This window comes from Lingula anatina, chromosome 4, assembly GCF_051362555.1.
Source record: "Lingula anatina isolate TDL-2025a chromosome 4, LinAna3.0, whole genome shotgun sequence".
NCBI classification, from domain to species: domain Eukaryota; kingdom Metazoa; phylum Brachiopoda; class Lingulata; order Lingulida; family Lingulidae; genus Lingula; species Lingula anatina.
The window spans coordinates 5810673-5834495 of record NC_141770.1 but is presented as its reverse complement, the minus strand read 5'-3'; the positions used below and the strand labels follow the sequence as shown (position 1 = coordinate 5834495).

General features: G+C 35.0%; 3 protein-coding genes across 3 annotated transcripts in view; 1 reads left to right on the top strand and 2 right to left on the bottom strand.

The window, feature by feature from the left end:
• Nucleotides 1–23823, top strand: part of LOC147762137 (uncharacterized) — a 169606-nt gene that overhangs the window by 132168 nt on the left and 13615 nt on the right. The window lies entirely within an intron of this gene.
• Nucleotides 1522–5108, bottom strand: LOC112041274 (5-hydroxytryptamine receptor 1B-like). Its single transcript, XM_024074197.2, has one exon. The coding sequence runs from the start codon at nucleotides 4867–4869 to the stop codon at nucleotides 3775–3777; it is 1095 nt and encodes a 364-aa protein (XP_023929965.2). The 5' UTR covers nucleotides 4870–5108; the 3' UTR covers nucleotides 1522–3774.
• On the bottom strand, nucleotides 13458–15714 carry LOC147762138 (uncharacterized). The gene is made up of 6 exons (XM_087010658.1): nucleotides 15201–15714; nucleotides 14785–14911; nucleotides 14506–14544; nucleotides 14159–14218; nucleotides 13814–13867; nucleotides 13458–13471 (listed from the first exon to the last, which is right to left on the bottom strand). Exons 1-6 carry the CDS (start codon nucleotides 15399–15401, stop codon nucleotides 13458–13460), a joined length of 495 nt encoding a protein of 164 aa, XP_086866784.1. The 5' UTR covers nucleotides 15402–15714.

Sequence of the window (23823 nt, the reverse complement as noted above, 5' to 3'; positions counted from 1 at the left end):
ACGAAAGAAAAGCACGCTGGCCTGTTCTTACCTAAATCAATTCAAAAACAGCATTCGATATATTTTCTCAGTTGATTCGGGTAAAAATGTACGTTGGTATTTACGAAAAAGGGTAGTTTTCGATATTTTCAGTTTTTGACGACGTAGAACCGTTTTCATTTCAAAGAAAACGCGGGAGAAGGAGGAGATGTGAAATGGGTGCAGTTCAGTAGCGGATTTAGAGGGGGGTCAGGGGGGCCCTGACCCCCCCCCCCCCCCCTTTAATTTCTGGTCCCCTCTTGAAATTAGAATTTTTATCTAGCTGAATCTTAGTTCTAAACAGTACCAAATGGCACCGTTCGCCTTCTAAAATACCAAAATTTTTCGGGGCCCTTAAGCGCCCCCCCCCTTCAAATAATCCTGGATCCGCCCCTGGTGCAGTTCATCGTATTTACTTCTCTAGCTATTAATCATTGCTATGGTGTGATAAAAACTAAACTGAATTCAGAACAAAAACAACAGAAATTGTCACAACATGTTTTAATAATACGCAGTCTCAGTAAGAACAATAAGCAACATCAATACAATTTCTGCAATAAAATATCTGGAATAGCTTGTTTCACAAAAGATTTCCTGGGCTAAGGTTAACACTGCTAAAATTGAAGATCCGACTACACAAGGTCAACCTTGTGATTAAAGATTTATTTTTATTGATTGTCACGCAGTAAATGTATTGGCCATATACTTAAATGAGCTACTGTCACCAGTGACAGTAAACAAATCGTAATGACGATCAGAGTTATAGCATTGGGTTCAGTTGATAGATCAAAATTAATGAAGCAATTAAGCGACCTTTAAGATTTTTATAAAAGGCACCTTTGTTGTATTTTGTTATTAGAATTACTATTATTAAATTCATAGCAGACTTAATAATTTTATTAACCTTAGTAAGCTAAAATTGTAGCCAATAAACTAAATTAAGTATTATTGTGAATCAGGCAATTGGGCTATGACAACTAATGTTGAAATAATTTGATTGTACAGTAACTTGTAGTCAGATAGTTGACAAAACTGAATGCAACGATACAGTGAAAACATAAAAATTATTATAATCATTATATATAGCAACTAAAAGTTGGATTTTACATGTTATTTATGAAGGAGTGATGCATGTTCTAAAACACATGGCATTAGAACATAAAAGAAAAATTACTGATCATAATATCAGATCAAAACTGCTTCTGGTAACGTACTTTGCTACAACTTTGAACACTGCAACGATATGATTAAAGGGATAATAACTCTTTGTATGAGATCTATATTTCACAATAAAAATATTGTGAACAACTCATAGAAATATAATATATTCTGTGTTACCACAAAAACGGCAGTTATAGCTATTATTCTGATATCTGAGCTTGTGTTTAGACCACGTGACCTCCTGGCTATTCTAAACAAACTTTTTAGAAAAAAACCCAGAAGCTAACTTTGAATGTAAAGGAAAATTGTTGTTTACTCCAGGAAAATTCATTTTTGGCCGAAACGAAGAGTTATTATCCCTTTAATAATATTTCATATATATTAGCAATATTAAGTAAGGAATAAAATCTTAAATATTAATTGTCAATATATACACTGATTATTTTATTTCAGATTGCAAAACATTACAAGAACAAAAACAGACTGAAGCATATCAAATACTATTTTTCTCTAAAAAACAGTTTTCACACCCTTCTGTGTTTGTTGAGTAACTTGAAAATAACCTTATACACATAACCATGATCCTTAATTTACGTTATTCTGAATAAACTGAAGTTTCTTTTATCTTGAATATTAACAAATGAACCACACAGTGCTAAGATATACAATATCAACTAGACAGCAAAGCTGACAAATATACAGACACCATACAGGAAACTAGGCAGCAAAGCTGTCAAATGTTCAGACATTACGTAGAAAAAAGTGTTTGGAGGTGGTCGGCTCATGCCTTGGTTAAACTGCCTACCTACCTAATTAACTAACTCTTACCAAAATAACACGATCCAAGGCTGTGCCCCTGGGGACGTATGTTTTGACAGCGCCCCTAGTTTAAAGCTTTGAGATTATTTTCGGGACGCTAGAGTCTGAAGAAAAATGCTGATTCCCTTGGATATGTTTATTCCACGTATGTGTAACGGAATGATATGATATATTAGTCTTTTTGATCTGATATGATCTGATCTGAAGCCTCTGAGAATGCTAATGTGTGAAAATTTCACGCAAAAAAGAATAATTACCATAAATGTAAATTGACCATGCTTATTTTGGAAAGCAACCTGCCTTTTTACCAAACAAAGCCACTCAGTAAATTTAAATTAAATCAAAAATAAGATTTGGAAGCTGTATGGCGAACGTCAAAAAATTTGTGCCAAAAAAAAAAAAAATACTTACCGTAAATGTAAACCGATCATGCCGATTTTAGAAATCAACCTGCCTCTTTACCAAACAAAACCACTCAGTAAACTTAAAGTAAAACCCAAATTCGATTTGGCAGTTATGGGGCGAACGTGACCAAAATCGTGAAAAAAAAACAAATAATTACCGTAAATGTAAAATGATCATTTTGATTTTCGAAAGCAAACCCGTCTCTTTACAAAACAAAGCCACTCGGCTAATTTAAAGTAAAACAAAAATACGGTTTGGCAGTTATGTGTCGGAAAGCGACAGCAACGGCGACGTCGCGGACAGACAGACCCATCAGAATATATATATATATACAGTGTCTGTATATAAAAATAGACAAACCTGAAGGTGTTATTCAATAGTAAGTCGAATTACTAGAAAATGTGCTCTTCAGCGAAAAAGAAGATTATATGGCATTACTTTACAATGTCATGCTTATCAAAAAATATAAATATCCTGATACATACTTACATCAATAACAAAGAACAATAATTACAATATAAAGATAATTATCTAATTACATTTGCAATGGATATAACAATTACTCCTTGCGCAATAAAGTACATGAACTGAATCAGCTAGATTCAAAATCAGATATGTAAACCCAATTTAATGATAGCTCGAGGGGTTCGATACGTTAGGATTTTTCCTTATTCTCTTGGACAATACGGCAATAATCACTGTTATATAAGAAAATAATGCTGTCGCATGAATATAATAGGCCAATGCATCGGGATGAATTTGCTAACTCAAGCTGATGCCTAACAACAGCGGATTTGGGTTAAAACGTGTCGTATCGATTTCGAGCAGATCTCCCTCACCTGAACAGCTTTAAACACCGTTCGAACGCTTAGTTAATCACAACAGTAAGGATACAATCGATATTTTCTTCAAAGAATTAATAATGCTGTCATTAAAGAGGATAAACATTGTCTTTGTTTAATGGTACCACCGTAATTAGGGGCTGTGATCTCCGAAGCATAAACCACCCAATATACAGAAGCGAGTGGGGTGATGAATAAGACAACAAATAAGGGTGGTTGTGCTCTAAAAGTGATTGTTATTCCATTATCATCAAGATAAGTGTGCCAAAAAAAAAAAAAAAAAAAAAGAGACAAAAAAATTGGTCTTTACAACGTACCAGTATCGAAACCCGTAAAAAGGACAAGTACTCTACACAACAACTAACCAGAAAAAGACTGTAACTGATGAACTAATCAAAACCGAATTAAGTTCCCCATCCCCTAAATTAGTGTGTATAACCTTCATAACATATATTTGTTGCGTGCATGTGTGCCTGTGTGAAAGAACGACATTTGATCATATATACCGACCGCCTGATGCCTTAAACCCTTATTCTACGGGCTTGCATTGGCATGCCCCAATCATAAACTTTCCCACACGTTTGTTCAAAATTCCGTAAATCAAGGGATTAGTGACTGAACTTAGCATCAACAGTTCGATTGAAATGTTAAAAATAATATGAAAGGTCACTCTATTGTGTACAATGTATCCATCAAACGCTGACAGAAGCGTATAAGGAATAAATAACAAAGTAAACGTACCTACTATTATGGCAGTCATCTTTGCCACTTTGACTTGCATTTCATCTAATGATCCTTTCGAGTTGGATTCCTCAGGTTTGACAGACAGGGCTTTTCCTCCTCGAAATTCTTCTCTCTCCTGTTTGGTCTGGTTTTCTGTCTTCGCGGTAGAGGTACCTGGCATATTCATCTGAATGCGGTTCACTCCAATTTTCTGTCTTTGCTGCCGGACGCGTCGAAATATGGCGCAATAACACCCGAATGTTATCAGGAGGCAGATTGGCAGGTGCGGCGTCACCAAGAATCGCATGTGTTTTGGATGGACTATATTACCCCTGCATTCTTTATCTGGGGACCAATCATTCCAGCCAAACAAAGGAGGGATGGAGAGGGCCAACCCGTACAGCCATGTAAAGACTATGGCCGAGGTCAGTCTCTTTTTGTTAAATAGTTTTACGTGCTGGACATGTCGACAGATCTTAAAGTATCTGTCAAATGCGATTAATGTTTGGTGAAAAAGTGATATAAGTATCAGTCCGGATCCAGTGGCAGTCTTAAACAGACAAAAATATTTTTCGGATGCGAGATGACGTAACCCGGGTAAGTTGTCAACGAAATACACAGTGACTATGTGAATCGGCATGGCAACGAGGCCAGTGACTAGATCTGTAATTGAGAGACTCAACAAGATATAGTTTGTTGGCTCTCGAAGTTCCTTAAACTTTGCAAATGCTGCAATGAAAATGATGTTGCCAACAATCGTCGCAACTAACAAGATGACTTCCACTGTGATGAAAGGCAGGCATGATACCAGATCCGTGCACGCTGAAGCCACCGTAGACGTTTTGTTGAGCGTCATGTTGGCGTCCTCTGTTATAAAATCTTTAGCTGAATAGTTCAGCATTTTGTATCTCTCCAACGCAACTAAAGTCAACTCTGATATTTGGTTTGCTTAATAGCTGAAATGTAGATATCTGCTTCCCGTTTCGTTTAGCAAAATATATATATATAGATATACCAAAATATAGATATACCAGTATATACAAGTGAAAGAATATCATTGGTTGTTATGTCAATACGTCATGTCTGAATCTGCACTGGGCGTTTTCCCTGAAAGAGAAGAAGAATATTGAGGAGTGTTTGTATCAGAAAATATTCTCAGTTGTTTTTCAGTGACAAAATCAAAATATTGTTTGGCTAGCAGGCAGTCTCTGTTCCCTCTGTCTTTATGCATGCAATGTTACTTGAGATTAAATTCGTTTTAAAAAATGGAGGGGATGAAATACGTTTTAAAAAACGGAGGGTTGCGAATTTCGCAATTAGGCCCTATGCTCCCTTTACAGAAATGTAACTTGTACATCCTAGAATTGGCATCTATTTGATTTCCACGTTTAGAGAGCATAATTTTCATTATGATTTGAACACCAACCATGTGTAAAGGAAGTTTATGGACCAAGTGCTCAGTCATCGTATTAGATCTTATTAAAATTATCTATCGATCATTGTGTCAGCCGAAAGGGACACCAACTGGAAGGAAAACCATCAGTCGTTATTTATGTGACCATTTGTTTTTCATCTTGTCATTCATGATGGAATAAATACACCGGAAATAAAAAACAAGCACCTGTTGATACTTCCCCTATAGGTGAATAACAACCAAACTGCATTACAGAAAACAAGAAGTGGTAAAACGACCTTTTAGACAATATTATAATAATAATGAATTTTGTGGACCTTTTAACGTCCACCAGTCTAGCACAGAGTTTACATTACATTAATTACATAAATCAGGTGATAGATCACATTCCTGTTTCCGGCAAAATATTCTTGTCGAGGGTGATAATACCGCAATAGGAGAACCTTCCTGAGTATCTAATAAGGTGTCATGTCGAACAAGATACAGCAGGTTCGAGTGCTGAAGATAATCCCTCAGCCGTCTTCTTGGCAATGACGCAAGCATGTTGACAAGACATTACCCTCGTTAACTTTGCAGATAAATCTAGGTATCTGAACAAGGTATGGTATTAAAATGTAAATGAAAAATAGCATGTAAAAACTACTCCAACTTCTTTCTGTAATGTAACATTTTTATTGCTTGTAACTTTACCATTTACCATGTACTATTTTGTTATTATTCATATAACTGTAAAATCCTGAAGGTTTAATATTACCGTAGAAATGCGATTTAACATCATTTCAATCATAAATCGGCATAAAATCGGCGTTTGAAATCATCTCTAAAACGCAAAATCTAGCCTTCGCTTTGAGTGTTCGAACGTGCGGAAACCATGCAAGGAAATTACCTATAAGTACATGTGATTGCTGTAAAAATTACTCAGAAGGTGGAAAAAGCATGAAACTTAGCACAAATGTTCCTTGGACTATGCTGATCATTTCTAAGGGTAGTGCCAAAAATTTCAAAGGGTTGCTTAGCAACAGTTGCTAGGGAAGTGAAGTACCTTGAGCCTCAGTCACAGGCCGTACGGGCTCTTATGGGCTGTTTGCGTCCAAATTTTGCGCAGAATCTCACGTCCCACGCAAGTCCTCCTTACGAAATTTCGAGTTCGCAGACAGTCCGTAAGCACGCACGGAGGATATTGGACATGTCCGAAAGATTCTACGAATAACCTGCGAACAGCGAGGCCGCAAGCGTGACTTGCTCACCTCGCAAGTTCACAAGGAGTTCGCCAGTGAGACGTGCGTGGTCCAAGACGCACGTAGCAATCAATGAAGGAGCAACTGCCTTTTGATTGTTGAGTACGGCGCACGCCCTCACAGCTAACAAACAAAGTCGAAATCACACCAGGAATGCGTCGCACGTGCTTCACCCTCACGCCTGGAGTATAAGGGAGCATTCACATCGAGAAGAGCCGAGGTCTAGTAATGCCGCGACCTAAATATGGCGGACCTACATGAAAGGAAGACCGCTCATCCTGTTAATCCTCACCACGCGTCGTCCCTGCAGGAGCACAGTTATTAAAATTCAGCTCAATCCAACCGGTCGAGGGACAACGCGTGGGGGGGCGTGTGAGAGGTGGAGAGATCATTAAAAGATTAGCGGTCTTCCTTTCATGTAGGTCCGCCATTTTAGGTCGCGGCCTTACTAGACCTCGGTTCTTCTCGATGTGAATGCTCCCTAAAAGGGTCCTTACGACGCACGATCGTGTCTCGCCAAAGAACGTCGACTGTGCAACGTGCAAAACAATTTTCAAAACTGAAATTTTGCTCGATTCAACTTCTTATACCCTGTATGCCTCCAAAAGGCAAGAGAAAAAAGCATAGAGAGCAGAAAAGAAGAGAGGAGGACGAAGAAAGAAGGGGAGAACACGAGGCAAAACTGACGGACACCGTCAGTACGTCAGTTTTGCCTCGTTTGAGGCAAGTGTGAAGCAAAAGTGACTCTAAAGGGAACTACATTCGCCGTGCGTTGCATTCTCTTCGTTAGTGGTGAGTCCGTGCCACGTACGCAGGAAGGAATAGAAACTCAAGAAACGAGTACAGTTGCCACGGCCATCGCACCTGGCAATTCGCAACTAGCTTGAAAGGACATCTCACGTGGCCCCTCCGATTCGCAAGGCAAACTTGCGCCTTTTCATTGAAACCTTTCCTCTACCTCTACGGCCTCCACGGCCTCCACTGCGCCCAAAATTCGTAGGGGACGTGCGATCCTAAAATCCATGCGTCCGGTTGTGACCGAGGCTAAAGTAACCCGTGTAAAAGCAGCGTGTACTCACTGGCTGACTAAATCTGTTGACACAACCTGCACATGGACAGTCCACTTATAATGTGGGAATTTTGTCATTAATTTGAAGATACGAACTACAATGGTTGGACCCGCTTTGAACTGTATTCTATCGCAATACATGTAGATTCCTTCGAAATAAAGCTCTATAAACCGCAAAGCTCTTGGAATAATTTATCAGTCGTATTTGGTTATGACAATACGGACATCTTTATAAAGTAGTGTATGTCTAAGTATGGGAAATGATATTTGGGAATTGATGTAAAATCCTACATAATTTGAGTGCTTAAATTTGTTAAAAGAATATAAAAATTAGAAAATATGTGTGCGAGTATTTGTGTATGTGTGAGTGTGCGCGCGCTTGGAATGGGTGGCACATATAATGAGGGCCAATTATATCAATTTTCTTAAAGATGGTAAAAGGCAGCTTAATGAATTTATTGAGTAATTCGTGATTGTAAGGGAACAAACTCAATGACTGTTCTGCAATAAGTATGCGGACCGCAGAGCATGGAGAGAGTGCCATCATGAGAAATGAGGAGCCATTTCATTGTGTGGTTATAATGTCTTTGTATCGTTTTGATATTTATAGAAATGATATTTGTTAAAATGGAGAAAGACAAGCTGAAATACGGTATGTGTGTATAATTTTGAAAAATACATCTCGGAATGCAATTAAAAGATGTCTTAAAAATTTCCCCCGTGAACTTCTACGACGAGAAACTATAGTGGCCAAAAGATTTTTAACTCTAAAATCTTTTTACTTCTGATTATTTTGACTGTTATAGTTATTATTTTTTCACTCGGTTTTTCTTTAATATTAGCTTTAAAAAAAGTGAGAGACTAGAGGGAGAGAGAGAATATCCCAATAAAATAATTATTATTAATTCACCCATGTCGAACACAAATAAATAGAAATGCAGTCAAAATTTTAATGGTTTGCAGATATCCATTTCCACTCACTTGAAAACATTAGGCACGCAGTTTTTTACCTATATATATCGTAATTATAACCTAATATCGCGTGTAATTTTCACCCAAAAGCAGTGACATCTGCAGTACATCTCTGAAACGCGTTTACTATCTATTCTTAACTCGTGAAGTGATTGTGTTAGTGCAGAATTTTTTTTTCTCACCAGATGACAACTGAAAACTCTAATTACATTTTTGGAATTATCATTAAAATCATCAAGGCCATCAAGATCATCATAATTACAAATCTCTGATATGAACATCACTTCCGGTCAGTCTTATATTACTTCAGGGGAACAGGGGACCTAATTTGCATATAAGAGAAAAAAAGCATTTTTTTCTTATTTTTGCTTGTCTCCAAATTTTTCATCATTTTCAAAAAGTAATGTTGTCCTTTGCTCACAAATCTGGACACATTTGATCCACATACATTGTTTGTAAATTATGTAATTATAAATAACTTTTATGTCACAGACGAGTATTACGTTTTCACTCCACAGCCATAAAACTCGACAATAGCTGCATGGGTATAAAAGTAGGTCAATTGCCTGTATAAAATTGCCATACGATTATTGATTTTTTGGTGTGGACCGATTTATGGGGGGGGGGGAGACAGAAGTGGGAAATGTATCAAGATACCAGCAAAATATTTTGGTTGCATGGGGCTACTGAAAGGCAGAGTATATTGCAAACTTTTAAAGAAAAGAGTAAAACTAGCCCACATCTCCAGCTTCACCACGTAGAACTTTATATATGCCACGGCCCCTCTCTATTTCATCTAACTCTCCCTAAAATTTTTCGGACCGCGTTAACTGTTCAGCTCCCGGGAAGCGCGAAGCATCCAGCGAGGTAGCAGACGCTGATGCTCTGCAGACGACACATTGCATTCACAAGAGGGGGTAAGGGTTTTGTAGGAATTTATTGTATTTAATTACATCTGACGAATTACGTGATAGAAGAAGGAAAATTGACCCTTTTAAAATTTATATTGACTAAGTGTAGTACAAGACACTGATATTTCTTCTCAAAATTGACAGAATAAAGAAACGCAAAAGGACATAACCTATCTCCCCTTACATGGCATATCCTATCCGTGAACTTGATCTACTCGCACTCCCACACACGCTGAGTTTGTATGGTACCAGGGCAGTAGAAAGGGGGCGTATTGAGGGGGGGGGGGGGGGGGAATTTCGATTATAATATAGCGTTTTGGTTTTACTCATGTTATATTTTAAATAATAAAACATTTTACTTTAAGGGATAGACCTGAATTGAGAGCGTTGGCAACGTTTTTGGGATGATAAACGTAAAGTAAAGAGATGTAGCCACTTCGAGCACATTTTATAGCGTACTGTGTGTAAAAGAGATAAAAAAATCGTACCTCAGCAGGGTGTTGTAAAAGATTTAAAACCCTTTAATCATTTTGAAAATGACAAAAAAGGAATTGTGTTAAAAAAGAACTTGTTGCCGCTATTTACAGTACTTTTTTATGATAATACATGTAACATGGCTATAGCAATAGTGCAAGTAAGATACGATAAAGTAAGAATTTATTCAGCCAATAAAAATATTTTAATATAAATATCAGCAATTGTTATCCTTTGAGAGATAAAACTAAGATAAAACACTGGACAATAAAAAATTATGAACTAGGCCTAAAAGTGGAATTAAAGAGAGACAAAAAACTACTTCAAACCGCTTACGGCCCTCAGAAGTCTACTGTTGCTGGATAAAAATTTAAAAAGAGAACTTTCTGGGTGGGTGGGATCCCAATAATTCATTTTGTTGTTTTCTCCATTCTGTCTTTAGTGATACCATCCAGTTGGGGGAGATCTCTTCCAATTATTTTACTGGCAATGTTAATAACGTTGGGGTGTTTCCCCCGTTCCTCCACTGTAGCCACCAGATGTATTAAATGTTAAATACAGTACTCTCAATATAGAAGTATATATATTGAAGCTCGGATTGCATTTAACAACTATAATGTAGATCTTTCAAGGTTCATCAATATATATATACTCCTATTTTTATCAATATCTATACGGTGAATCAACATGAATACTCTCAATATTACACGTATAAAAGTTAATTAAAACGGGCTCATTATCTGTAAAAGTTGCAAGTGATCTAGAAAGCAGTTGTCGTCTAAAGCAATAGTTCACTTTTAATGTGAATTCCTAGGAGTTTGAACTATATATCTATTGTATATAAACATGAACATAATGGAATATTAATGCAAAACTGAAGTTGTCAGTAATTGAGCCGTGAAATGTCCATATTATTTAGCGTGATCTGTGAAGCACCTCATTCCCGTGGCTCGTAAATGCGGCTTTTTATTCTTTGTCCTTCGTGAAACAAAGCCTTATACACGGCAATTCGTTACCCGCTACCAGGGCCGCAGTTATTATTGTGGACTTTTTTTGCTGACTGACAGCCAAAATGACTGTCTATATTTATCTAGAGACATATCTGTGAATATCTGTGGAAAATCAATCTGTCGCCCTGGTAGAGGGTAGCAATTCTCAGGATTTGCAGGATTCAATTCTCAGATAATTTTCAGGATTTTCAACTGGTATTGTCAGTGTTATATGCATAAAGTTTTGTTTCCTGTGATTTGTAAATTAATGATTTTCTTTCCCATGAACTATGATCACCCCTCCCTAATGGTACCCTCAATTAAGAAAAGAAAGAAAAACAAAACTCATTTGATTACAAAAAATTAATATATTATCATAAAATTAAGAGAATGACATTTTGCAGTTTTTAACTGGCTTCTTCAGAGGCAATGATAGTTCTGCACTGACGACCCTGAAAAATAAAAGATGAAAATATTACAATGTAATTCAGTTAAAATGTGTATTCATTTAGGTGTAAATAGATGTTGACAGTAACTCTAAAACCACCAGCTCCTGGCTGCTATCATATAATTACTGCTTTAATGTACAGTTTTACCAGCTGTTTGACATAATTTTCCTCTAAAAAACTGAAAGCTTACTTAGTTATGATACCATCAAAACAAAGAGACAAACAAAAAGAACTTCTCTGTAAATGTATAATAAATGTATTCTTTTAAAAATACTGTTGACTTTTCTTCATTTCTTAATGTCTGAGGAGTTAAGAATTTAATTAATAATAATAATAACAACAACAACAACAACAACAACAACAAAAACAATAATAATAATAATAACTATTTATGTCCTTGGCCTGCGTCTGAAGCAAGACGTGAACAGATTCAATAGCCTCCTCCACCTAGATTAGCGGCGATTCTTTGGAGCTGAAATGTATAATACAATATTCCTTACTAAGAATATATAAGTATATAATGTTCAATAAATAGTCAATGCAATATCATATTTCGTGTATGAAGCTTAAATGAACACTTTTACCAGTATTTGGAATAAACAAAATTGCCAAGTATCATTTTAAACTTGCCAAAAGCACAAACTGTGTTGGCACAACATAAGGAGAGAGAGAGAGAGAGAGTGTGTGTGTGTGTGTGTGTGTGTGTGTGTGTGTGTGTACATGCACAATCACATTCCATCAGTGTAATAAATAGACCCCTATTCTATTGACCCTACTGTCTTACCTCTCTCCTTCACGTCCACTGTCACAGGTTTTGTGTCTTTGATATTGACTGAAGAAAGACAGGAAAACAAATGAAACATTTCATACCTGTGCACAACAAGAATTCAATACATTACTTAACAAAGTCATCGATTCATTCAAAGATTTAGATCACTGAACAGAGAATTTAAACTCAGTGTTTTTGCATGAGAGTCTCCCCCTAAAGTCCATCTGTGTGTGTTTACATTTTTAAGTGTGTTAAATGAATTCCCATTAAATTGTCCTAAGCTTATTGCCTTACCTTTTTCTTTGATGCCCTCAGCATCTGACACAATCTTTGTGTCTTTGATATTGGCTAAAGGAAAAATGATATCAAATAAAAACTTAACATTCCATATCTGTGCATGTTCAGATAGGATTCAGTATTACAATTTATGGAAGACACATTCAAATATTTAAATGACTTAAAAATCAATTATCTTCTTAAGTATGCTAAAGGCTGCTTGAGCAACATGCTTGTGGTGTGTATGTGTGTGTGTGTGTTTGTTAGTGTATGTATGTGTGTGTGTTTGTTAGTGTATGTGTGTGTGTGCATGCATGTTTCATAAGTATATTAAAAGTCATAACTATTTTACTGAGATTCCTCTCTTACCCATCTCCTCCATACTTAGTGGGTTTACAGGTGTTACATTGTTCTTGTCTTTCAGTTTGGTATCAACTGAAAGATCAGAATTAAATTGAATTTTCACATCAACATTATGTGTGTTCAATCTGTACACAACAAAAACATCAATTTTCAGAAGATAAAGTATCTTCTTAAATCTGTCAAAGGCCAAACTTTGCTTGTGCAACATGCATGCAAGTACAGTACCTTTGTGTGTGTGTGTGTGTGTGTGTGTGTGTGTGTGTGTGTGTGTGCATGCATGTACAATCACGTCATCAGTGTAATAAATAGATCCCTATTCTATTGACCCTGCTGTCTAACCTCTCTCCTTCACGTCCTCTGTCATAGTTGTTGTGTCTTTGACATCAACTGAAGGAAAAAATGGAACACAAATTAAACATTCCATGTCTGTGCACAACAAAGATTTATTACATTATTTTACATAGTCAAAGACATATTCAATTAAAATTAAACAGTGCTTGTCAGGGTTGGATCCAGAAATATATTCTGAAAGCCTTGCAAATTATGTTTGTTGATCCATCCTCCATTATGGACTGTCTTCTGACAAAAAAAATTAGATCCTGATCAATGTAAACATAAAAAATTCTGGACATCTTCAGAAGACCCAGAAGACCCCAGCCTCAATCTGTTTGTGTCTGAGAGTATGTTTGTGTGTGTGTGTACATTTTAAAGTGTGTTAAATGAAAAGACCAAGCCACCGATGCCGATGAGTGCAGCATCAAAATCCTCAGAAAAAACATTTTTTTGTTCAAAATGTAAAAAGGTTATTCCGTTACACGTTAGATACACATTTGACCAATAATTAGACATAAAAACCCCAAAATGATGATTTTTAGCAATATTTGGGTACATTCCTCCCTTAAAGTGACCTTACTGTCTTACCTCTCTCCTCACTGCCCTCAGCATCTGACACACTCTTTGTGTCTTTGATATCAGCTAAAGAGCAAAATGATAGCAAATGAAAACTTACATGTAACATTCCATATCTGTGCATGTTCAAAAAGGATTCAGTAGACTTATTACAATTTGATGAAGACACATTCTAATATTTAATTGACTTAAAAATTAATAAATTATCTTCTTAAGTATGCTAACGACCTGATTGAGCAACATGCTTGTAGTGAATATGTGCGTGTGTATGTGTGTTTGTTAATGTACATGTGTGTGTGCAAGTACATGTATATTAAAATTCATAACACTATTATTTTACTGTGATTCCAGCCTTACCTAGTTCCTTAATGCTTAGGTTCCTAACAATTGCTACATTATTCTCTTCTTTAGTATCACCTGAAAGAACAGAATTGAATTTTAAGGAATGCCATTTATGTGAGTACGTTGGAGCATGTTGGAGACAAAGAGAAGCGTGTTAGTCTGTTAACCTGATTGTATTCAGTGAGAGTTTTCATGGAGTTAGTGCACATTAGCTAGGTCTCCAAATTCATTGTCAACAGCCCCTGAGGGTCCAGACTTGCACCCTGTGAGTCAGGGTGTTGTTGTAATTTTATTTCATGAATCCTTCCTAAAAGATAAAAAATGCATCAAGTTGATTGAATAGAGCAATGGTGTGGACTTACCACTTGTGTGGACTTCAGGCTTGTACATGTAGTCCCACTCTGGAATAAGATGGCATATTTATTTGTTATTCACAAGTTATGATATACACTAAAATAAAGTCTTAAATGTATTTGGCAATATTGAAGGACCATTTCATCATATCTTCCCATAGGTTATACTTTATAGGATTGTTGGATCAAATCATAATTATTTCAATATGTTATGCATGAAAAAATTAAAAGGTTAATTCACCTTTGATTTCCATTGGTTATATAAGAGAGAATTATAAGACTAAGCACCTTTTATTTCCATGTCCAGTTCTCCCCAAGTACAGGTCACTTCCATGCTGTCCTTAGTGGTCACCTGGAGGCGCCTGTTCCTAAAGGGTTCAGGCTCCCATGTCCAGCCACACCCAAGGTGATAAGGCTGAATGAATGAATGAATGAATGAATGAACGAATGAACAAACAAACAAACACTCAAACAAACAAACAAATAAATTACTTGATGATATGTTAATGTCTAAAATTAAAAGTAAAATGTTAATATATATATATACAATAAATGATAAATCAAATACACCAGAAGAAATGAATGAAGGTATGAATAAATAAACACTTAAACGTATTGGACTTTAAATTTTCTTTTCAATTTGAAAGATTATCATTTTTACCTCAGATCATTATTTTTGTAAAAAAAAAAAGTTTCATACTTACATTTTGTGGCTTAATGAATTTCCATACCATATTTGAGCCCTTGGGCAGGAGATACTCTGCCCTGAGAGATGGGACTCCCATATCGGTGAACCTTGACAGGTTCACTCCTCGCTGGGGGTCCCATCCCCCGAGGGCAGTTCCCCTGCCCACCACTTTTGCTTTCAATAAATTGTTTTTTAAAACAATTCTGACTGTGGCCATGGCTGTTAAAAATAAAAAGAATAAATATCACAATATATCTTTACCTATCAATATATCTTTTTGATATTTACACTACAGACATTCAAATTGATCACTGGGATAATAACTGTTCGTCTTGACCAAAAAATGAGTTTTCCTGGGGTAAACAACAATTTTCCCATACTTACCAATGGTTAATGAATCCATTTCTACATTCAAAGTTAGTCCCTGTTTTTTTTGTTTTTTTTTTTTTCCTACAAAGTTTTTTTTTTTTTTTTTTTTTGTTATAATCTCATATTACAGAATATAGCTATCTATGGAGTTCACATGGTCTGCTGACAAGCTCAGATATCAGAATAATAGCTATAACGTCTGTTTTTGAGGTAAAACAGATTATATTATATTATATTATATTATATTATATTATATTATATTATATTATATTATATGAGTTGTTCACAATGTTTTTATTGTAAAATATAGATCTCATACAAAGAGTTAATTATTATCCCTTCAATTAATGTGAATAAAGAAAGATATATATCTATCTTATTTTCATATTATGAGCAAATAAAATGTTTTTTTTTTTTTTTTTTTTTTTTTTAGTAACAACAAAATAATTGCAAGAGTAGTTTTAGGCCCAAATTGTATTATAAAACACATACATGTACAGTCTGATTATACTAACACACAACTTACGAGCACACTGTTCTTCTTTATTAATTTCAATTCCCATATCAGCTGTCATCTGCAATATGTACAATAAATAAATGAAATCATGTTAAACAAGATACAAATCATGGAGTTCTGTATCATTATTTGGTAGTTTATGATGTATGCATTTGTACCAGTATCAGAATAATCAGCAAAACGTGTGACATGAATTTTTTAAGAATAAAAATTAACCACATAAAAAATCATGAACAGGTAAAAAGACGCTGTGTGGGCTTACATTGAACTTGCTACAGAATTTCAGTTTTGAATAAAAAAATAAAACTTACCAGCGACTGTGTAGACATTGTCTCTTTGCTTTGTTTACTAAAACAATAAACAGGAATAATTATTGTATAAAAGAATTTCATTGGACGGTTCCTGTATTGTTTCCTTAACTTTAAACCAATCAGATTGACACTTCGTTGAAGCTCTCGACCTTGAGTCTTTCTATCGCAATATATGTCACAGTGCCTGGTCCCTGGTCATATCTATTGCGGTTCCAGAACTCTCTCCCTCCTCGCACGAGTTTCTTAGAAAGCAGGCAGTGAACCTGTTGCTGATACTGGCCGCAGTCCTTTACAAATCCTAAGTCTCACCTCTTGCATAGCGCCATCTATACTGAACAATTTTTATATGGCGTAGACTATAGGCAAAGGGTGACGCTGAAAAGCCGGAATTTTCATCAAACGTTCTGAACACTGAGTGTCACCTTCCATCAAGACACTATTCTTAGATGGTTTTGTTATAGATTCTGTTGGCAAACTTTATCGGCGAGCTAGGATGAGACATCTGAAGTGAAGGACACATGTGCCATTGTGGTATGGACTGTGTTAGTTGTTCTCTGTTCACATCACGATGCAATGTGCTGGTGAAGATTTTACAATGTGCTACAGAACGTTGATGCTGCAGATTAAAAGTGCTATGGAGAAATGGCAAGATTGCACGCTGTCATCTACTTCAAGTTCTGTCATTCCCTTTTCATCTGCAATTACCCAATTGCTTATGAAGATGAGATAATTAACAGGAGAACTGACATTGTTTCTTCTATTATAAATTATTTATAAGTATAGGCCTTCTTGTTCCTCTAGAGTCATCTGTCGAAATACTAATATATGAACTGAACTATGAATAACACAAACTTCCCATGGAGTGTCCACTTACGTGAACTAGCACGACCCACCTCTTTATTATCAGTACTGGTACAGTGTATGCTTCAGCCTCGATCGACTTACAACAACACTTTAGTTTGTAAGTTTTTTAAAATATTTCTTTGGAGTTTATTTGATGTAATAAACCTGAAATTTTATTACTCTAATATTCTGGATCTTGAGGAAAAAAGCCTGATCACTGACTTTTTTTTTTCTTTTCCAGACCATTATCTGACTCCACACTACACTGTACTACACTGTACTAGGAGGCACAGGACTATACTGCCACAATGGAACACAATGACTCCAGACTACTACACTGTACTGGGAGGCACAGGACTATACTGCCACAATGGAACACAATGACTCCAGACTACTACACTGTACTGGGAGACACAGGACTATACTGCCACAATGGAACACAATGACTCCAGACTACTACACTGTACTGGGAGACACAGGACTATACAGCCACAATGGAACACAATGACTCCAGACTACTACACTGTACTGGGAGGCACAGGACTATACTGCCACAATGGAACACAATGACTCCAGACTACTACACTGTACTGGGAGGCACAGGACTATACTGCCACAATGGAACACAATGACTCCAGACTACTACACTGTACTAGGAGACACAGGACTATACTGCCACAATGGAACACAATGACTCCAGACTACTACACTGTACTAGGAGACACAGGACTATACTGCCACAATGGAACACAATGACTCCAGACTACTACACTGTACTAGGAGACACAGGACTATACTGCCACAATGGAACACAATGACTCCAGGCTACTAGTACTACACTGTACTAGGAGGCATAGGACTATACTAAAATAAAAATAATAAAACACAATGACCGCAGGCTTATTTTCAAGATGGTCAGATAACAACATGAGTTTCATAAATCTTCATAAGTAGATCTCATTGCCTTCTGGATCTTTACATATTTCAGTGAATTTTTGAATCTGTAATGCTGCTTAATCACAGCCTTTCAGCAAGTTTTTCATCTTGTTCAATGTAATGCCAGATATTTAGGTGAATTTGTGCTGCTAATGATGTAAGAATTTTAATGTAAATTACCCAGGTATTTTAATGCTTTGTCAAAGAAAGTGAAGGAACAGTTTTAAGACACTTGAAAATAAAGTAGATTGTTTTAAAGATGTATTTTTTATTGTCTTCCTGTGGATCACACATGTCCTCCATATATGTTTGTATATGGTAATATTGTTGCTGTGTCAACTTAACTTGGAGATGTTACCACAGCAATGACTGTAGCAATGACAGTAATGAGGAAGGGTGTAGTAAGTATTGCTTAGAATGAAGATGGATATCAAAGAAATGGGTTGTCAGGTAGTGGGTTACGACCTTACTGAAGCTGTAAAGATTGCTTGTCAATTTAGTAAACTCGGGGGGAATTTAGAGACGAGTAATGGGTGCGTTTGACCAGAAAATACCAACTTCTTTGTTTGAAAACATGATATAAAATTATGTTCCAGCTTTAAAGTACAGATATTGGTCCATTTCTAAAACTGTTGCAAAGCTGATTCATATACTGCTATTGAAAAAGTTGTATGTAGTCACCTGTTATCAATTCCAGCATTCCCAACTTGTCCATATAGGGTGCCATTCACTCTCAGCAGGTCGGCTGTCATGGATCACATTTGGCATTGATAGCAAGAAGAAGTCTTGTATGTACAGTTATAGGTAATTTGCAACCTCCTACACAAACAAACTCAAATCATTACATTTGCTGTTTTCTTTGAGAGTAAATAATACATTACAATATTGAAATATTCCTTTTCAAATTGGTTAATTCTCTCTTTTCTGATTATCAATTTCTAATAAACTTGACACTTAAAAAAAGACACAGACAACTGATCAGCTTATCACAGATTTTCATTGTTGTAAAGCATCATTTTACAGATTTCATAAACATTGGACAATATTTTTCAAAATTATTAACGTTTAACTGTTTTGAGTCATGGGATTTGCCAGTGTTTTCAGTGTAATTTCCAGTTTTCTCAAATATATCATCTGAAGAAAATACTTTTCATTAGACACAGTCATTTATCGGCTTATCACAGATTTTTATTGTTGTTAAGCATCAGTTGTACAAATTTCAGAAATATTGGACTAGATTTGACAAAATTATTAACATTTAACTATTATGAGCCATGGAATTTGCCAGTTCTTTTCAGTGTAATTTTCAGTTTTTTCAAAGATATTGTCAGAAGAAGAAACTTTTCATTAGACACAGTCATTTGATCAGCTTATCACAGATTTTTATTGTTGTTAAGCATCATTTATACAAATTTCAGTAACACTGTACAAGAGTTGACAAAATTATTAATGTTTAACCATTTTAAGTCCTGGAATTTGCCAGTCTTTTCAATGTAAATTTCAGTTTTCCCAAATACGTTGTCCCAAAAAACACTTTTCAACAGTCAACAGATCATCTAATCACAGATTTTTATTGTTGTTAAGCATCATTTGTACAAATTTCAGAAATATTGGACAAGATTTGACAAAATAATTAACATTTAACTATTTTAAGTCCTGGGTTTTGACAGTCTTTTCAACGTAAATTTCAGTTTTCCTAAATATGTTGTCCCAAAAAGACACTTTTCATAAGATACAGTCAACAGATCAGCTTATCACAGATTTCTATTGTTGTTAAGCATCATTTGTTCAAATTTCAGAAATATTGGACTAGATTTGACAAAATTATTATCGATTAACTATTTTAAGTCATTACATTTCAGTCTTTTCAATGTAATTTTCAGTTTTTTCAGTTATATTGATCTTTTTCCAGAGTATGCTTACCATGAAAGAGCAGGCAGTGAAAGACAGCACCAAGAGCAGCACTATGTCTTATCCATGTGTACAATACATGATATGTGGCAAGATTTAGGACATTGTCAAATGTTGTGATAACAACAACCCATTCCAGAAACCCATTGTAAGGAGTAAACTGCATCTGGCATTGATAGTAAGGAGAAGTCTTGTATGGGTATATATTGTTTTTCAGATAACAGTTATAGGTAATTTGCAACCTCTTACACAAACAACCTAGTCATCACATTTGTTATTTCATTTATAATTACATGGCAAAATTATTAAAATTTAACTATTTTAAGCCATGGAATTTGCCAGTGTTTTCAGTGTAATTTTCAGTTTTTTCAAAGATATTGTTGCAAGAAGATACTTTTCATTAGACACAGTCATTTGATCAGCTTATCACAGATTTTTATTGTTGTTAAGCATCATTTGTACAAATTTCAGAAATATTGGACAAGATTTGACAAAATTATTAATGTTTAACCATTTTAAGTCCTGGAATTTGCCAGTCTTTTCAATGTAAATTTCAGTTTTCCCAAATATATTGTCCCCAAAAGACACTTTTCATTAGATGCAGTCAACTGATCATCTTATCAAAGATTTCTATTGTTGTTAAGCATCATTTGTTCAAATTTCAGAAATATTGGACTAGATTTGACAATATTATTATCGATTAACTATTTTAAGTCATTGCATTTGCCAGTCTTTTCAATGTAATTTTCAGTTTTTTCAGTTATATTGTTCTTTTTCCAGAGTACTCTTACCATGAAAAGGCAGGCAGTGAAAGACAGCACCAAGAGCAGCACTATGTCTTATCCATGTGTACAACACATGGAATGTGGCAAGATTTAGGACATTGTCAAATACTGTGATAACAACAACCAATTCCAGAAACCCATTGTAAGGAGTAAACTGCATCTGGCATTGGTAGTAAGGAGAAGTCTTGTATGGGTATATATTGTTTTCCAGATAACAGTTATAGGTTATTGCAACCTGCTACACAAACAAACTCAAATCATCACATTTGCTATTTGCCTTCAAAGTAAATAATACATTGCAATATTGAAATATTTGTTTTGGTTAATTTTCACTCTTCTGTTTATCAATTTCCCATAAATATGACACTTAAGAAAGACATAGACAACTGATCAGCTCATCACCAATTCTTATTGTTGTTAAGCATCATTTGTCAAAATTTCAGAAATATTGAACAAGATTTGTCAAAATTATTAATGTTTAACTCTATTAAGTTATGGAATTTGTCAGTGTTTTCAGTGTAATTTTCAGCTTTCTCAAATCTCGACACTTAATAAAAGACACAAACAGCTGATCAGCTTATCATAGATTTTTATTGTTGTTAAACATCAATAGAACAGATTTCAGAAACATAGGACAAGGTTTGTTAAAATTATTAATATTTAACTATTTTAAGTCATGGAATTTGTCATTGTTTTCAGTGTCATTTTCAGTTTTCTCCATATATTGTCAGAAGAAAATACTTTTCATTAGACACAGTCAACTGATCAGCTCATCACCAATTTTTATTGTTGTTAAGCACCATTTGTCAAAATTTCAGAAATATTGAACAAGATTTAACAAAATTATTAATGTTGAACTATTTTAAGTCATGGGATTTGCCAGTGTAATTTTCAGTTTTCTCAAATATATTATCCGAAGAAAATACTTTTCATTAAACACAGTCAACTGATCAGCTTATCACAGATTTTTAATGCTGTGAAGCATCATTTGTAAAAATTTCAGAAATATTGGACAAGATTTGACAAAATAATTAACATTTAACTATTTTAAGTCCTGGGTTTTGACAGTCTTATCAACGTAAATTTCAGTTTTTTCAGTTATATTGTTCTTTTTCCAGAGTACTCTTACCATGAAAAGGCAGGCAGTGAAAGACAGCACCAAGAGCAGCACTATGTCTTATCCATGTGTACAACACATGGAATGTGGCAAGATTTAGGATATTGTCAAATACTGTGATAACAACAACCCATTCCAGAAACCCATTGTAAGGAGTAATCTGCATCTGGCATTGATAGTAAGGAGAAGTCTTGTATGGGTATATATTGTTTTCCAGATAACAGTTATAGGTAATTTGCAACCTCTTACACAAACAACCTCATCACATTTGCTATTTTATTTTATAATCACATTGCAAAATTATTAAAATTTAACTATTTTAAGCCATGGAATTTGCCAATGTTTTCAGTGTAATTTTCAGTTTTTTCAAAGATATTGTCGCAAGAAGATACTTTTCATTAGACACAGTCATTTGATCAGCTTATCACAGATTTTTATTGTTGTTAAGCATCATTTGTACAAATTTCAGTAACACTGTACAAGATTTGACAAAATTATTAACGTTTAACCATTTTAAGTCCTGGAATTTGCCAGTCTTTTCAATGTAAATTTCAGTTTTCCCAAATACGTTGTCCCAAAAAACACTTTTCATTAGATGCAGTCAACAGATCATCTAATCACAGATTTTTATTGTTGTTAAGCACCATTTGTACAAATTTCAGAAATATTGAACTAGATTTGACAAAATAATAAACATTTAACTATTTTAAGTCCTTGGTTTTGACAGTCTTTTCAACGTAAATTTCAGTTTTCCTAAATATGTTGTCCCAAAAAGACACTTTTCATAAGATACAGTCAACAGATCAGCTTATCACAGATTTCTATTGTTGTTAAGCATCATTTGTTCAAATTTCAGAAATATTGAACTAGATTTGACAAAATTATTATCGTTTAACTATTTTAAGTCCTGGGATTTGCCAGTCTTTTCAATGTAATTTTTCAGTTTTTTTCAGTTGTATTGTTCTTTTTCCAGAGAACCCTTACCATGAAGAAGCAGGCAGTGAAAGACAGCAGCAAGAACAGCACTATGTCTTATCCATGTGTACAATACATGATATGTGGCAAGATTTAGGACACTGTCAAATGTTGTGATAACAACAACCCATTCCAGAAACCCATTGTAAGGAGTAATCTGCATCTGGCATTGATAGTAAGGAGAAGTCTTGTATGGGTATATATTGTTTTCCAGATAAAAGTTATAGGTAATTTGCAACCTCTTACACAAACAACCTAAAATCATCAGATAAGCTATTTTATTTTATAATCACATTGCAAAATTATTAACATTTAACTATTTTAAGCCATGAAATTTGCCAGTGTTTTCAGTGTAATTTTCAGTTTTTTCAAAGATATTGTCGCAAGAAGATACTTTTCATTAGACACAGTCATTTGATCAGCTTATCACAGATTTTTATTGTTGTTAAGCATCTTTTGTACAAATTTCAGAAACACTGGACATGATTTGACAAAATTATTAACGTTTAACTATTTTAAGTCCTGGGATATGCCTGGCTTTTCAAGGTAAATTTCAGTTTTCCCAAATATGTTGTCCCAAAAAACACTTTTCATTAGATATAGTCCACAGATCATCCAATCTTATATTTTTATTGTTGTTAAGCATCATTTGTACAAATTTTAGAAATAGTGGACAAGATTTGACAAAATTATTAAAATTTAACTATTTTAAGTCCTGGGATTTGCCTGGCTTTTCAAGGTAAATTTTCAGTTGTCCCAAATTTGTTGTCCCAAAAATCACTTTTCATTAAATACAGTCAACTGATCATCTTATCACAGATTGTTATTGTTGTTCAGCATCATTTGTACAAATTTCAGAAATATTGAACTAGATT

Excerpts from the sequence above, each read along its gene's own strand:
- LOC147762138 (XM_087010658.1), bottom strand. The coding sequence starts at position 15,401 with ATGGCCACAGTCAGAATTGTTTTAAAAAACAATTTATTGAAAGCAAAA. Across the intron at positions 14,912-15,200 it reads AATTCATTAAGCCACAAAAT|CCTTATCACCTTGGGTGTGG; the intron begins GTAAGTATGAAA and ends TCATTCATTCAG. Across the intron at positions 14,545-14,784 it reads ACTGGACATGGAAATAAAAG|AGTGGGACTACATGTACAAG; the intron begins GTGCTTAGTCTT and ends ATCTTATTCCAG.
- LOC112041274 (XM_024074197.2), bottom strand. The coding sequence starts at position 4,869 with ATGCTGAACTATTCAGCTAAAGATTTTATAACAGAGGACGCCAACATG.